The 16105-nt window shown below is 36.4% G+C and overlaps 1 protein-coding gene across 2 annotated transcripts in view; it reads right to left on the bottom strand.

Moving 5' to 3' along the window:
• Positions 1 to 11982, bottom strand: part of LOC114329368 (myelin transcription factor 1) — a 149908-nt gene extending 137926 nt beyond the window's left edge. For both annotated transcript variants that reach the window (XR_007696236.1, XM_050642964.1), the window contains exon 1: positions 10892 to 11982. Coding sequence is in view for 1 of the 2 variants with exons in the window: in XM_050642964.1 (XP_050498921.1) it covers positions 10892 to 11933 (1042 nt within the window). In the remaining variant the exon portion in view is untranslated. The remainder of the gene's footprint in view (positions 1 to 10891) is intronic.
• Positions 11983 to 16105: the final 4123 nt, after the last annotated feature.

The raw sequence follows: 16105 nt of genomic DNA, 5'->3' as shown, positions 1-16105 counted from the left end.
TCTCTGTTGACTTCTTAGCCTTCTGGACACCACCGTCCGGCATAACCCAGGATCCAAGAACACCAGGACACGGCGCTTGCCCCAGTGTGTTTTTCGGACTGTTTGCTTTTGCTGCCAACACAATACATTCACCTCAAACCCTGAAGAGGACAAAATCCTAAACGGGGAAGCACATTGAACGCATTTCTTCTAAACATTATCTAGACAAGCAAATCAAACAATGTGGCTGGCTATATCGCTCTCTTGTATGTTACTTCAGTTCAACAATAAAACTAGTCCGTTAAATGTCCGGGTTTTATTTAAAGTTGTAACGTCTCGAGCACGTGTGTGTGTCAGCAGTATTGACAATCATACTATTTATCAACTTTTTTTGGTACGCGGGATCCAGGGCTCATACTAAAGATGATGCTAAAACGAAGCCCAATCACAAAAAGAAGGAAAGGACGACCCAGACGAAGATCGCTTGATAGCGTACAGGAAGATCTCAGAAAAGACGGAATTGATGGATGGGAATAAAGAGCAACGAATAGTGATGAATAGAGGAGAATAGTAAGTCAATTTACCACTTGATACATGATTTCTAATATATAAGTATTATATTAATTATATTTCAGCCCTATTTCTATAATAGTGTAGGAAACAGAGGTTGAACCTTGCAAAATGGACACAAGTCCGGTTTTATTTTTTTTCTGGTATATCAACGGGTGCTTATTATGAGACTAACTTTTTCTTAAAAACGGAACCCCCCTTTTCACCCCTTTAAAGGGGGCAATTTGTGGTTTTTGCGAAACGTAGCCCTTCCTGTACGTTTTTCAAAAAATTTACTTGATATTAAAATGAACAGGACTATATTTCCTACTATTTGTTTCCCGACAGCATATGTCTATCACCCACCGTTTAGCGGGGGTGGCGCCCCAAATTTGACAAATAAAAAAAAGATATTTATAAAAAAATATTTTTCCCTAACTGTAATTAAAATTAAGAAGAAACTCTGCGGCAATTTATCACAGATAAGTGGCTGATTTTTTGGTATAGGTTTCATTTAAGGGTCATTGCAACTTTTTTAATTACAGGGTGTTATATTTTAAAAAAACCCTTTTTATACCACCTGAACCGCCTATGCTAGAGTAAAAAAACTTTTAGCGATTATACATGTACTGGTGTTATTTACGAATTTCTATAATGCACCCCCATTTTTTTCCGGAACCACCCCAAAAAGGACAATTAATAAAGAAAGTGATTTTCTTGGAATCTTTCACACACCATGCCCTTTATTAAAATGCTTCATAATATATAATTTTGTGCACGTTCTTATTACCCATGCATGGATACTAAAAGCGATTTCTTGATAGCCCTGTAACCAAAAAAACATAAATAAAGGGAGGGTTGAAAATTTTTTTTGAAGATATTCTTCTTTAGCGGCGAATCTATTGAGGGTAAAATTTGATTTACCACGCGCATGCGCACACCGACAGTATGGTATTAGTGGTTATACGGGCTCTGATTGGGTGTTGAAATTTTGAAATGATCTGTCAATAATTGTTCAATATGGAGATTATGGTAAACAAAAATATTGTATAATATTAGTTTTTATTGATGTGTGGACAGAAATAAAATCAAATTTATAATTATAGTGACTTTTTAAATAGTTTTGAAAAGCCGCAGGTACGTAATTTTAAATGTTTCAGTTGGAAATACCTAATAGTTTCAATACCTATCTATTAGGAAAATGTAAACAAAATAATGTAGTTACCTATTAGTAGGCAATGCTTTAATTTACATAATCTGATTACGAACAAACTTTCTAAAAATCTTCATCTCATATATTGTTTTCTTACACTATACTTTGTTGTATTTTATTTCGACAAAAATCAAACTAATGATTTTATTAAATTCATATAAATTTATGGTGTAAACGTTTAGTTTGTGTATATTCCCATATGACGTACACGCGGATGTGGTCTAGTTTGAAATGCCGCGGCATGCTTTCGTACAGCGCGGTAGAAGTGAAGTGAGTTCGAGCCCCAAGCAAGTTATTATTTTTTTATTTTTCTTTATAGATTTTATGATTGTAAGTACTATATTATTATATAATTTTTGAAGATATTCTTCTTTTTTGAAAGTGGTAGATAAGAAAGTTAGTTTGATTTTTAAATAAAATAAGTACAAATAACCTTTTAAGTATATTTACTTCGTTTAAATTACCTATAATAGAAGAATATCTTCTTTTGTGCGTACAAAGTACACACACATTCTTTTTTTTTGCTTTTTGACCCATACGGACATAATATTATGCTCCATCAATAAGGTTTTTTATAAATATATATGATTATTGCAACATCCCTGCGGGAACTTCAACTATCTTTGAAAATAAACTGCAGAAACTACCCCTATCCTTTGGAGAATATGTTTTTACGATTTTCTCATTACCTATACATTTTTTTAAAACAAAGCTTATACAGAATTAAAGACCACTATTTTCTCTACAAATAAGGTCCTATGCATTTTTTTGGTATAGGCAACCGTTACGGCACAGTGGCGCCGTAAACTTCAGAAATGCTTAGATGGGCTCCAGTTTTTGTTTTTTTTTTTCGTCACATATTTATTTTATTGATAACGTACTTATGGAAAATAAAAGAACGTACTGTCTGATACACATTATTACCTATGCATATTTTATTTTCTTTGCATCCTAAAGCCACAGTGGTGGCCCAAAATCAATTTTTGATTATTTTCTTTATTAATTCTCCTTTTTTTGGGGTGATTCCGGGGAAAAAATGAGGGTGCATTATACAAATTTGTAAATAAAATCAGTACATGGATAATCGCTGAAAGGTTTTTACTCTAACATAGGCGGTTCAGATGGTATAAAAAGGGGTTTTTTAAAATGTAACGCCCTGTAATTAAAAAATTTGCAATTGCCCTTAAATGAAACCTATTCCAAAAAATCAGCCACTTATTTTTGACTAAATGCCGCAGGGATTCTTCTTAACTTTCATTACAGTTAGGGAAAAATAATTCTTTTTACAAACATCTTTTTTAAAAATTTGTCAACTTTGGGGCGCCACCCCCGCTAAACTATGAGTGATAGACATGCTGTCGGAAAATAAATAGTAGGAAATATAGTCCTCTTCATTTTCCTGTTAAGTAAATTTTTTGGAAAACGTACAGGAAGGGCTACGTTTCGCAAAAACCACAGATTACCCCCTTTATAGGGATGAAAAGGAGGGTTCCGGGGCGAAATTTTTTAAGAAAAAGTTAGTCTCATAATAAGCACCCCTTGATACACCAGAAAAAAATAAAACCGGACTTGTGTCCATTTTGCGAGGTCTGTTGAGATTTGTAGAAAAATAATCTTTGTTATTCTACTAATGTTTACATATTTTTTTAGCTAATATGTCGATGGACAATATCGTAGCTGCCGCTAAAATTCACCACGCGTCATCAGCATTTAAACACATCCGATCCCCAAAATAATTAACATGCAAGGAAGTACACATTAAGCGCGATAACCATTAGCTCAGAAAAAAAGGGTTGTTTTGCGGGGGTGTCGGAAAGACCTGAATAGGAATAAGGACATCGTACAGAAGCTAGTCACGTCAGTGGGGCTTATAACTTGTTTCAAGTAAACCTATAATACGGCGAACGTCTTTAAGATGGCGCCAGGTGACAGGTACGTGCGAGGTGGATTACAGGCCGCAATTAGAAAGTTTGTCGGGAAGTTAAGAATTAGCGAGGTGAAGTAAATATGTTGGGAAAGGAATAGGTTTTGAGCTTGGGTGATTTACGTGTTTTATGAAGCTTGAAGGATGAAATATGGTTCTATATAATGAATTCTAAATTTGAATTTTGAAAAATTGAAATTTAACTAACATTAAATATTATAAAGTTACTTCCGCTAAAGCTGTTTCCCATTATTTCTTATTTTTCTACAAAACCTAATAGACAAGGCGAAAACAGCGGTTTCGTTCGAAAACATATTCCGATGAAATTTGCATAATCACATTTGTGAGATACCCCAGAATAAGGTCCAAGAAGTCGCCCACACGAAAAGTAGTCCAAATTTGTTTAAACAATTTTTTTAACAAATTGCAACAATCAATTCTTTCGGCCCGGACAATTTTTTTAGAACAAATTTCTGGAGCTTTCTGAATAAAAAAGGTCTCTTGTAATTTTTCTCTAAAGTTAATCCTTTTCGAGTTATAAGCAATTTAAAATTGAAAAAAACGAAAAATGGCGATTTTCAAGGACCAAAAGCACCAGTAAAAAATATTATTTTTAAGTTTACCAAGTGCCTAAATTAAAGCTCAATCCTTCTTGTAGCCAGCCTTGATGAGTATTTTGGGTTTATTTTATTTCAAACTATTGTTTTTTAATTGTTAATGCAGCGCTTATGACATGGCGGGCACTCGGGCTGTCGCGCGTCTGAACTATATTATATTATGCATCTCGGGCGTTCTCGGCCCTTTTTTATACTTGCTAAATTAATATACATACGTTTTTGGTAACCACGTTTTATAGTTTTTATAGGATTGAAGGTATAAATAACAATTAAAAAATTAATAAAGCGTTCGAAATTGTTATTTATACCTTCAAAAATTATACTAAAGGTAAAAAAATCATATTGATTTTAAAAAACTAAAAAACATGGTTATCAAAACTTATGTATATTTAACAAGTATAAAAAAGCGCCGAGAACGCCCGAGCTACATAATAATATTGTCCAGACGCGCGACAGCCCGAGCGCCAGCCCTCTCATAAGCGCTGCATTAACAATTAAAAAACAATAGTTTCAAATAAAATAATCCCAAAAATTCTTATTGGTAGCGGATACACTTCATATCCTGAAGATATCTTATACCGACCACATTACTAATGACGGTGTTTCGCTGATAATGCAAAAAGAAAAAGAGCTGTTAATCAAAATAAAAACAGCCAAAATCGAATACCTCGGTCACATCATGAGGAACAGTGAAATATATGGACTGCTGCAACTGGTCTTACAGGGAAAAGTAGAGGGAAAGGGAGGACCAGGAAGGCGAAGGATTTCGTGGCTGAAAAATCTACGTACGTGGTTCAACGCAACCACTACAAATCTTTTCAGAGCAGCATTGTGCAAAGCATAGATTGCCATGATGGTCGCCAACATCCGAAACAGATAGACACTACAAGAAGAAGAAGAAGAAGCGGATACAAGAAGGTTTAAACGTTAATTTAAGCATTTTTTAACCTCAAAAATAATATTTTTTACTGGTGCTTTTGGCCTTGAAAATCGCCATTTTTCGTTTTTTAAATTTTAAATTGTTTATAACTCGAAAACAATCAACTTTATAGAAAAATTACAAGAGACATTTTTTGTTTAAAATGGTTCAAAAAACCTAAAAAAATTGTTCGGGCCGAAAGTATTGCTTTTTGCAATTTCATCATCATCATTTGGCTCTACAACTCAATGTGAGTCTTGGCCGCGTTTACTATTTCCCTCCACTGTTGTCGGTCCTGAGCAGCTATTTCCCATTGCTGTACTCCCATTTTGCGTAGATCACTGGCTACTGCGTCCTTCCATCTCTTTCTTGAGCGACCAACTGACCTTTTTCCATCGGGCCTTTCCCAGAATGTGGCGTTCAGAAGTCTTTCGTCACTTGATCTTAGCACGTGACCCGCCCATCGTATTCTGTTTGCTTTAATGTAGCGTACTATGTTTTCATCTCCATATATTGTCTGGAGTTCATCATTGTGTCTTCTTCTCCATTCTCCTGTTGTCTCGTCTCTGCAAGGCCCATAGATAGTCCGCAGTATCTTTCTTTCAAGTACCAGTAATTTTGTCGTTTCCCGCTGATTCAGAGTCCATGTTTCGCTTCCATATGTTATTGTGGGACGAATTATTGTCTTATATACTCTTATTTTTGCTGGTCTTGAGAGTATTTTTGATTTAAGTAGGGTCATTAATGAGTAATATGCCCTGTTTCCTGCAATGATCCTGGCTGCTACGTCCTTTTCATATTTATTTTCAGATGTTATAATCGCTCCCAGGTACTTAAATTCTTTGACGACTTCAAAGTTGTATTCATTAATTGTTACGTTTTGTCTAACCCTTGGTCTTGGGTTCTTCGTAACCACCATGTACTTGGTCTTGTCCTCGTTGACCTTAAGACCAACTTCCTTGGCTCCGTTCTCGAATAGGGTGAAAACTTCTTTTGCATCTCTGGTGGATTGTGCAATTGTGTCCACGTCATCCGCAAAGGCTAATAGTATTTTTGATCCTTGGGCTGCAAATCCGTTTGTCAGTTGTGGCTGAGCTTTCCTTACTGCATGTTCCAGTGCGAAGTTAAACAGCAGGGGGGCGAGAGGATCTCCTTGTCTAAGCCCGGTGTCAATGAGGAATTCCTCCGACGTGGTGCTGCCAATTCTGATTCGTGCGGAAGCGTTCTCCGTGCTAACCTGTGCTAATCGTACCAGCTTTCCAGGTACTCCCATTTCCACCATAGTCTGCCATAATGCCTCTCTGCTAACAGAATCATAAGCTTGTTTAAAGTCCACGAAGATTTGGTGTACGTCGCGGTTAAATTCCCAGTTTTTTTCCAACACCTGGCGTAGGACGAAGATCTGGTCTATGGTCGACCTTTCCGGTCTGAATCCGCTTTGGTAGTCGCCTATTATTTCCTCTGCATATGGAGTTAGTCTTCTAAACAGTATTATGGATATAATTTTGTATGTTGTGTTAATCAACGATATTCCTCTATAGTTCCGACATATTTGTTTGTCTCCCTTCTTGTGAATAGGTATTATATGGCTTTCATGCCAGTGTTTCGGTATTTCTTCTCTTTTCCAGACTTCTCTTATAAGATGATATATCTCAAGATGTAGTTTTTCTCCCCCTTTTTTTAGTAGTTCCGCCTGTATGCCGTCTGGGCCTGGAGCTTTATGGTTTTTTAGGGACGAAATTGCGGACTTTACTTCAGCTATTGTGGGCCCTGGTATTTCAGGTTCAGCTAACTGGTACTGTCTTTGTTGCCCTGTCGTTGTGGGGTTTTCTGTATTTAAGAGTTGCTCAAAATACTTTCTCCATTGGCGGCTTATCTCTTCGTCGTCTGTGAGCAATTGTCCTGCATCATCTTTTATAAATCTTGGGCTGTTGATCGTGTTGCCCGTCATTGTTTTTAGGTCCCTATAAAACTGTCTAGACTGACCGGTTCTATGTTCCTCCTCGAGTTGCTGTATTCGTGCTTCTAGGTACTGTTTCTTTTTTTTTCTCAAAAGTCTTCTCGTTTGAGTCCTTACTCTGTTGTAGTCTTCCCTGTTCTCTTCTGTAGGTCGTGTTAGTAACTCCAGCCTCTTGATTGCTTTATGATGCAAGCTTTGTTCGCACTCTTGGTCAAACCACTGGTTTTTCTTCTTGTTATTCCTTTCTTTCCCTATAGTTTCCGCTGCGGCGCTTTCTATGACGTTTGTTATATTTTGCCATTTCTGGTCTATGGTCAATTCTGGTGTTGATGTTTCTTCTTCTTCCAGCGTCTGCAATTTATTTTGGATCAGTGACTGATATTGGCGTTCATTATCAGGTAGATTGAGCCTTGAAATGTCCCATCTGTTTCCTTGTTGGCATTGCTTTGGATATCTTGTGTTTAGCCTTGTTCTCATTTTTATTCTGACCAGGAAGTGGTCAGAGTCACTTTCTGCTCCCCTCAAACTGTGTGCGCCGATGATATTGCTAGAGTGTCTTCCGTCGATAAGCACGTGGTCTATCTGATTTCGCTTTTTGCTTTTTGCAATTTGTTTAAAAAAATTGTTAAACAAATTGGAACCACAGCCATTCTCGCCTTGTCTATAAGTAAAAATAATGTTACGTAAGTTTTTAATGTCCAAGTTAAAATCAAAAATGTTGCTATTTGTATAAAAATTAATACTATTGAACTGACTAACCTTCAGATCACATTAAAAAGACCTATTATGTTCGTGGGTATCAAAAGTCATTGACTAACTGCGCCAACATAATCCCAAATAATACAAGAATCTGGATGACTACACTTTTTACCGAGGCTGAAAACCTATATAAATAAACTCGGCGACAGCTTCAATCTCCACAAAAAAAAAATAAGGAAATTGCTGGTATTTTTAACAAAGAACAAGTCACTGTTATACATAATGACCAAGATGAACTAAGAATGGTACCCTCCTGATATACTTCATACTTGGAAAATATCTGCACCATCCGTGAATAAGTGGATAAGTCAAATCTTAAATTTTTTATTCTTCAAAACTAATAAAATGTTTAAAATGGCCATACCGAAAAGTTTGCATTTTTGAGTTATCGACTTATTCACAGATGGTACAGATATATACAGCTAACTTATTCAATGATTACAGAACATAAAAGCAACCACAACTGGTATGGGAGACAATTGGTATGGCTCGAGTATTTTGAAAGCAGAGGTTGTACACGCTATCAAACTATTAAAAAGTAACGAAGTCCTAAAACCAGATGATAATGTATGCAGATCAAGTTATCAAGATGAACAATCAAGTTATTCAACACTACACAAAACACCACGTGCAAACTTCTGCAAGGACCACCGACTAATAAGTCTAATGAGCCACTTTTTCAAACTTTTCTTGAGAATAGTACATACAAGATTAGTTAGGAAATGTGAAGGGATCACTGCTTGACGTCAGTTTGGTTTCAAAATGGACTTGACACGCGAGAGGCCATCTTCAGTATGCAAACATTAATACATAATTGTTTAGATCAGAGGTTCTCAATCTGTGGTACATGTACCACTGGTGGTACATACCATTATTGGCGGTGGTACACAAAACACAGAAAAAATTAAAATAGTAGTATTTAGTAAGTATTGATAATACAATTTAAAAATATAGGTGGTACCAAAAATAATAAAAATAACTGTAGGTGGTACATCACTCAAAAAGGTTGAGAACCGCTGGTTTAGATCAAAGATAGGATGTTTTTATGCGTTTCATCGATTATGAGAAAGGATTCGATAATGATAAAAATATCTACACGAACCAAAATATCTACAAGAGTTGGAATGGGATGCCACGGACCCTAGAATTATCTTCAATCTTTATGGGAACCAGAAAGCAACAGGACGTCTTCAAAATTTCAACGAAACGGAAGATTTTTCAAACAAGGAAGGAGTAAGGCCAGGTTGTATACTTTCTTTAATATTGTTTAAGTTATACGTAGAAAAAGCCTCCGCAGGAGCAGTGGCAGACTCTAGTAAGGGTATTAAAGTAAACGGCATATATTTATTAACAACATCAGGTGTGCCGATGACACAAGGATAGTGGCAGATAACAATTAAGATCTTTAATGACTTTAACCTAACTCCTGCATGTGTAGTTCTCAGCTTGAAAATGAATATCAACAAAAAGAACAATGATTATGTCTTCTAAATGAGACATGTGACCCTGAGACTAAAATAAGCCATAAATAAATAAATAAGTAGTAGAACAAGGTATAAATGCATTTTTGAGGCGTCCTGAATTTCTGACTGATCGCAAGTTAGATTTATGAGATCTTCTTCTTTACGTGCCATCTCATGGCTCTTCTGATCTTAGATGCTGCGGCTCTGAATATTTCGGTTGATGTGCATCCGTACCATTCCCTCAAGTTTCGCAACCATGAGATCCTACTCCTTCCTACACTTCTCTTGCCCTGGATTTTCCCTTCTATAATTAACTGAAGTATGTTATATCTCTCATTACGCATAACATGCCCCAGGTATTGCAGCTTTCGTGTCTTGATGATTTCCAATATTTCCATTCTTTTCTTGACTCTTCTCATGACTTCGAAGTTTGTTACATGTTACATACCTTAGATACAAGATACAGTTAAACTGTTACAGTGTCACGTTTGGCCTGTTGTCTTGTACGGAATGGAAGCATGCAACGCTAAAGGCAGCTCCCTTAACAAACTTTAATTTTTTGAAATTTGGTGCCTGCTCCGAATGCTTGGAATATCATGGATGGACATAGTCAGAAATGAGGAAGTATTAGAAAGAGAGGGCTTCAAGATTAGGTAACTTTTTGATTATTTAAAATGTAAGAAAACTGCATACTTAGAGTATATATTACGAAGATAACGTAAAAGGACAGAGCACATATAGGACCAAAAATATGTTATTGCAGAGTAATATTCGTCAATGGATAAAAATTCACAGCTATGAAATGTTGCCAAAAACAGAATAATTTTTTAATCCCGGCTATTTAACACTTACTTTAGAAGACAATGTACAGTGGATGCCTAAGCAGATATGCACGGCACCTTAAGAAGAAGAAAAATACAAGAATAAAACATAAATTAATTAAAATAAACTTAATAATAATAGGATAGTTTTTCGACAAACTATAATCGTGATTTATAAACTAAATACAGTGCATACAAACAATATCTAACGAATGCTTGCTTGAAGGTTCTTAGATGATGTGTTCTTTACCGAGCATAAAGGGAAAAACCATAAGGAAGCAAACGAAAAAAAAATATGATACCAATACGAAGACAAATAAAAGTATAAATAAAAAATAGAAACCATGTAACTATTAATTGATAAACCATGTAATAAGAATAGATAATTATGGGTTATTATCAATCGCTAGAAAAGAAAAGCCAAACTTTCTCCTGAAAAGAACCATAGTTAAAAATAACAATATAATGCTGTCATAAAATTTAGTAAAAAAGATACACGATAAGAAGATAATTACATCCTAGCTAGAAAAACAGATGCTAGCTATAGTTAGATAGTTAAATATACATAGTTAAGTACTAATACCAGCTAAAGCGGAGACGCTTCAGCTAGAATTCTTTATTAGAGAAGTGGATAAAGGAGTAGAAATGATAAATTTTCAATTGCTTTTCATTTCAGAGAATACTTACCCCTACCAATACTATTTGGTGATAGTGTTCCTGGTGCAATAGTGGTGGTTGTTATTTTCCCCGTATTTTCAGTTCCTGGGTTCCCACTAACCGCTGATACACTTGGAACTCCTTCTCTAGCTACTTCTTGCATTGTAGTAGCTGCTCTAGATCCAACTCCTGCTGGTTGTAAAATAGTATACTGTTTGTTGACACCTTCGGGACTCTTTTGTATTTCTGTTTGGCTATCTGACGGTTTCAATGGAACTATTATTTTCTTTTCCTCCACTGGTGCTCCTTCTGGATAACCAACAAAAGTAGCTTCTGCAGGAAATGGACCAAGTGGAGGGTTTTTAGATTGTGGAGGCCTAAATGCAGAGGTAGTGGAAAATGGAGATGAGCGAGAAAAAGCATGAAACGAAGAATTACTGGAGGGATATTTAGGATCTTTTCGTTTTTCTTGTTCTTGTTTTCCGCTAGATTCGTTTTTCTCTGCAGCAGCTTCTGACATATCAATCTCTAATTCATTAGAAGAATCATCGACCAATTCGTTAAAGTCTGGTGACGAATATTGAATTTTACTACTTTTTGGTTTACTATCAGTCGATCTCGGGCTACTTTTGCCGTTCGTACTACCTGACTTTTCATCGAAAGTTTCTTCATGTTCGTGTTGTTCTCTTAGTGTGATAACATCTTTAACAGACGAAGCATTGTCGCTACTGCTGTTTGAACTGGAAGTTGGTGACATTTTAACAGACGCCTTTTTTTCATCAAATAGATTTTCGAATGTTGGCGTATCCACTTGATGCGGGTATCCTCCCCTTGGTCCAGGCCAACTACCTGATAAATTTTTTAAAGCAGCCTCTGTCTCTCTAATTATTGTTTCTTCTGCAGCGTTTTCGTCTAATTTTGGACTTTTCTTTAATCTACTAGGTGAATTAGTAGGAGGTAAAACGCGCTTCTTCTGTGGAAGAAGCAATGGTTTTGATTCTTCTGTCTTTTTTCGGCGCTTATCTTCTAGAGTCTCTAAGGTTTTCGAGAAGCTTTTTGCCACCGTTGCCATGCTGGGTGTTTCGATTTTTCGTTTTTTCAGTTGCGGTAAGCCAAACGGACGATTGGACCTAGAATAGAAAGAAAAATTGATTGTCAATTTAGTTAAAAACTAGAAGGCTTAAAGAGCAAATAGGCAAATCGAAATCAACATTTAAATGATTCGTATTTTGTTTTGCAAATGCAACAAGAACATGGCATTAAGAAAAAGATGAATCTTCAACAAATTTTAAATTTTAACAATGTCGATAACAAAACAGGCAACGGTGGCAAAAAGCAGAACCTTTTGTTCGCGAAACTTCCAATCCATTGTGTAACAATCCATCGTCTTGCAATATGTCTACATTACAGACGAATATTAAAGTCCCTGTTTTGTCTTATCTAGAATAATAAACATATTGATACAGATTTTATGATATTTTGATTGGTAATTAAATATTAAATTAATATTTTAACCCAAAAAACTATTCCTAATGGCATCGTGCTTATATGTAGTAATTTTTAATGTTGCGTCCTTTTTATAAAATGCAGTATGGAACTTTTTAAATTTTTAAAAAAATAAAAGCACAACTATTTTACTATTATTTATTGTTTAGTAACAAAACTCAGTTCGCTGAAACAAAGCCAAAGATACCCTGGAGTGAATAACCATTCAACCAAATAAGCTAGTTAATACAGGGTGTTTCATTGGGAAAGTAACATACGTTAACTCTAGAAAGAGGGTACTTAGGCGGTCTCAAAAATACCATACTTAATGGGTCTTATTTCATTAATAAAAAAGATACTAGGTGCTTTATCTATTTTGCCATTTTTTTATTTGGTTCATAACTTTTTAACCACACTGTATATTTATTTTCTATTTGGCATGCAAATATTCTTTAAGGTATACAATCAATTAATTTATTTATAATTGTAAAAAATCTAGGTCCGGATTAAAAAATATTGGAAGAATATTCCGATCCCAAAAAAACACCCTATACATTAAATTTTTTTAAAATGGATATTGCTTTCGAATTTGGATGAAAAACTAAACTCAGTGGTATACTTTGAATTTTCGGCAAATGATTTTTCTGGTAAAATTTTGAATTTGAATTCGGAAATTATATGAATTGCGAGAGCTTGAAGTAGAACAAATTGATACGACTTACAACTTGTTAACCACACTGTATACTTATTTTATATTTAACACGCGAATATTCTTTAAGGTGTCCAATCAATTAATTTATTTACAACTATAAAAAATCCAGGGCCGCATTAAAAAATATTGGAAAAACAACCTGTCTATTAATTTTTTTTTAAATTGGATTTTGTACCTATTTGAAAAGAGGCTCAAAAACTAAATTTAGTGTTATGTTTTGAATTTTCGGCAAAATGATTTTTTTGGTAAAATTTTGAATTTGAATTCTGAAATTATGTGAATTGCGAAGCTCGAAGTAAAAGAAAAATTAAAATATGACTTAATTTTAAGTAATACGTACCATTATTTAATCTAAATTGGTAAAATAATAACATTTTGACGCATGACTATAATTTTTGATGGTGGTGATTTTAAATAAGTACTTTAGTTTTGAATAGTTATAATCCTGCAAATTGTCTCTGTTTAGTTTTAATTTTTAGATACTTTCTTGATTAAAGTGATGTACTTTTATTAATCCTTTATTATTTAAAAAAAAAAAAAAAAAAAATAAAAAATGAATAACCATTTTCAATTTCGTTGCAAAACGAAAATACAGCCGAACCATATTCCAGTCCAATCAGAGAGTGCCGCAAGCACCTCTACCGGTTTCGAAACTTATTAGTCTCTCATCAGGAGGCACATATGCTGCTCTCCCTGATCCAACCAAAACAAACCCCAGCGTGCAGTCCCGAATTGCAACGAACGAAATGGCATAGATGCCCTAGCGGCAACTGCTAGCAAAAGACTAAGTTTTCACTCTAATGGCATATAGCATATCCCACCAGAATGAAAACAATGGGAACCTTCTCTGGTTACACCTCCGAGGCTTCTACAATTTGCAAGCCATACGGATGCTGAGACTAAGGAAGATGAGGGAATTCTACAATTTACAATTCACGTCCCATCTGCTCAGCGCGGTAAAGTTCCAACGAGACTGGTTCCCTCCATACTCCACACAGAGTAAATGTAAATAAAAAATGAATAACCATTTTCAATTTCGTTGCAAAACGAAAATACAGCCGAACCATATTCCAGTCCAATCAGAGAGTGCCGCAAGCACCTCTACCGGTTTCGAAACTTATTAGTCTCTCATCAGGAGGCACATATGCTGCTCTCCCTGATCCAACCAAAACAAACCCCAGCGTGCAGTCCCGAATTGCAACGAACGAAATGGCATAGATGCCCTAGCGGCAACTGCTAGCAAAAGACTAAGTTTTCACTCTAATGGCATATAGCATATCCCACCAGAATGAAAACAATGGGAACCTTCTCTGGTTACACCTCCGAGGCTTCTACAATTTGCAAGCCATACGGATGCTGAGACTAAGGAAGATGAGGGAATTCTACAATTTACAATTCACGTCCCATCTGCTCAGCGCGGTAAAGTTCCAACGAGACTGGTTCCCTCCATACTCCACACAGAGTAAATGTAAATAAAAAATGAATAACCATTTTCAATTTCGTTGCAAAACGAAAATACAGCCGAACCATATTCCAGTCCAATCAGAGAGTGCCGCAAGCACCTCTACCGGTTTCGAAACTTATTAGTCTCTCATCAGGAGGCACATATGCTGCTCTCCCTGATCCAACCAAAACAAACCCCAGCGTGCAGTCCCGAATTGCAACGAACGAAATGGCATAGATGCCCTAGCGGCAACTGCTAGCAAAAGACTAAGTTTTCACTCTAATGGCATATAGCATATCCCACCAGAATGAAAACAATGGGAACCTTCTCTGGTTACACCTCCGAGGCTTCTACAATTTGCAAGCCATACGGATGCTGAGACTAAGGAAGATGAGGGAATTCTACAATTTACAATTCACGTCCCATCTGCTCAGCGCGGTAAAGTTCCAACGAGACTGGTTCCCTCCATACTCCACACAGAGTAAATGTAAATAAAAAATGAATAACCATTTTCAATTTCGTTGCAAAACGAAAATACAGCCGAACCATATTCCAGTCCAATCAGAGAGTGCCGCAAGCACCTCTACCGGTTTCGAAACTTATTAGTCTCTCATCAGGAGGCACATATGCTGCTCTCCCTGATCCAACCAAAACAAACCCCAGCGTGCAGTCCCGAATTGCAACGAACGAAATGGCATAGATGCCCTAGCGGCAACTGCTAGCAAAAGACTAAGTTTTCACTCTAATGGCATATAGCATATCCCACCAGAATGAAAACAATGGGAACCTTCTCTGGTTACACCTCCGAGGCTTCTACAATTTGCAAGCCATACGGATGCTGAGACTAAGGAAGATGAGGGAATTCTACAATTTACAATTCACGTCCCATCTGCTCAGCGCGGTAAAGTTCCAACGAGACTGGTTCCCTCCATACTCCACACAGAGTAAATGTAAATAAAAATTGAAAATGGTTATTCATTTTTTATTTACATTTACTCTGTGTGGAGTATGGAGGGAACCAGTCTCGTTGGAACTTTACCGCGCTGAGCAGATGGGACGTGAATTGTAAATTGTAGAATTCCCTCATCTTCCTTAGTCTCAGCATCCGTATGGCTTGCAAATTGTAGAAGCCTCGGAGGTGTAACCAGAGAAGGTTCCCATTGTTTTCATTCTGGTGGGATATGCTATATGCCATTAGAGTGAAAACTTAGTCTTTTGCTAGCAGTTGCCGCTAGGGCATCTATGCCATTTCGTTCGTTGCAATTCGGGACTGCACGCTGGGGTTTGTTTTGGTTGGATCAGGGAGAGCAGCATATGTGCCTCCTGATGAGAGACTAATAAGTTTCGAAACCGGTAGAGGTGCTTGCGGCACTCTCTGATTGGACTGGAATATGGTTCGGCTGTATTTTCGTTTTGCAACGAAATTGAAAATGGTTATTCATTTTTTATTTACATTTACTCTGTGTGGAGTATGGAGGGAACCAGTCTCGTTGGAACTTTACCGCGCTGAGCAGATGGGACGTGAATTGTAAATTGTAGAATTCCCTCATCTTCCTTAGTCTCAGCATCCGTATGGCTTGCAAATTGTAGAAGCCTCGGAGGT

The sequence above is a fragment of the Diabrotica virgifera genome, chromosome 2 (genome assembly GCF_917563875.1).
Source record: "Diabrotica virgifera virgifera chromosome 2, PGI_DIABVI_V3a".
Classification (NCBI taxonomy): domain Eukaryota; kingdom Metazoa; phylum Arthropoda; class Insecta; order Coleoptera; family Chrysomelidae; genus Diabrotica; species Diabrotica virgifera.
This window is presented reverse-complemented; position numbering and strand designations above follow the sequence as displayed.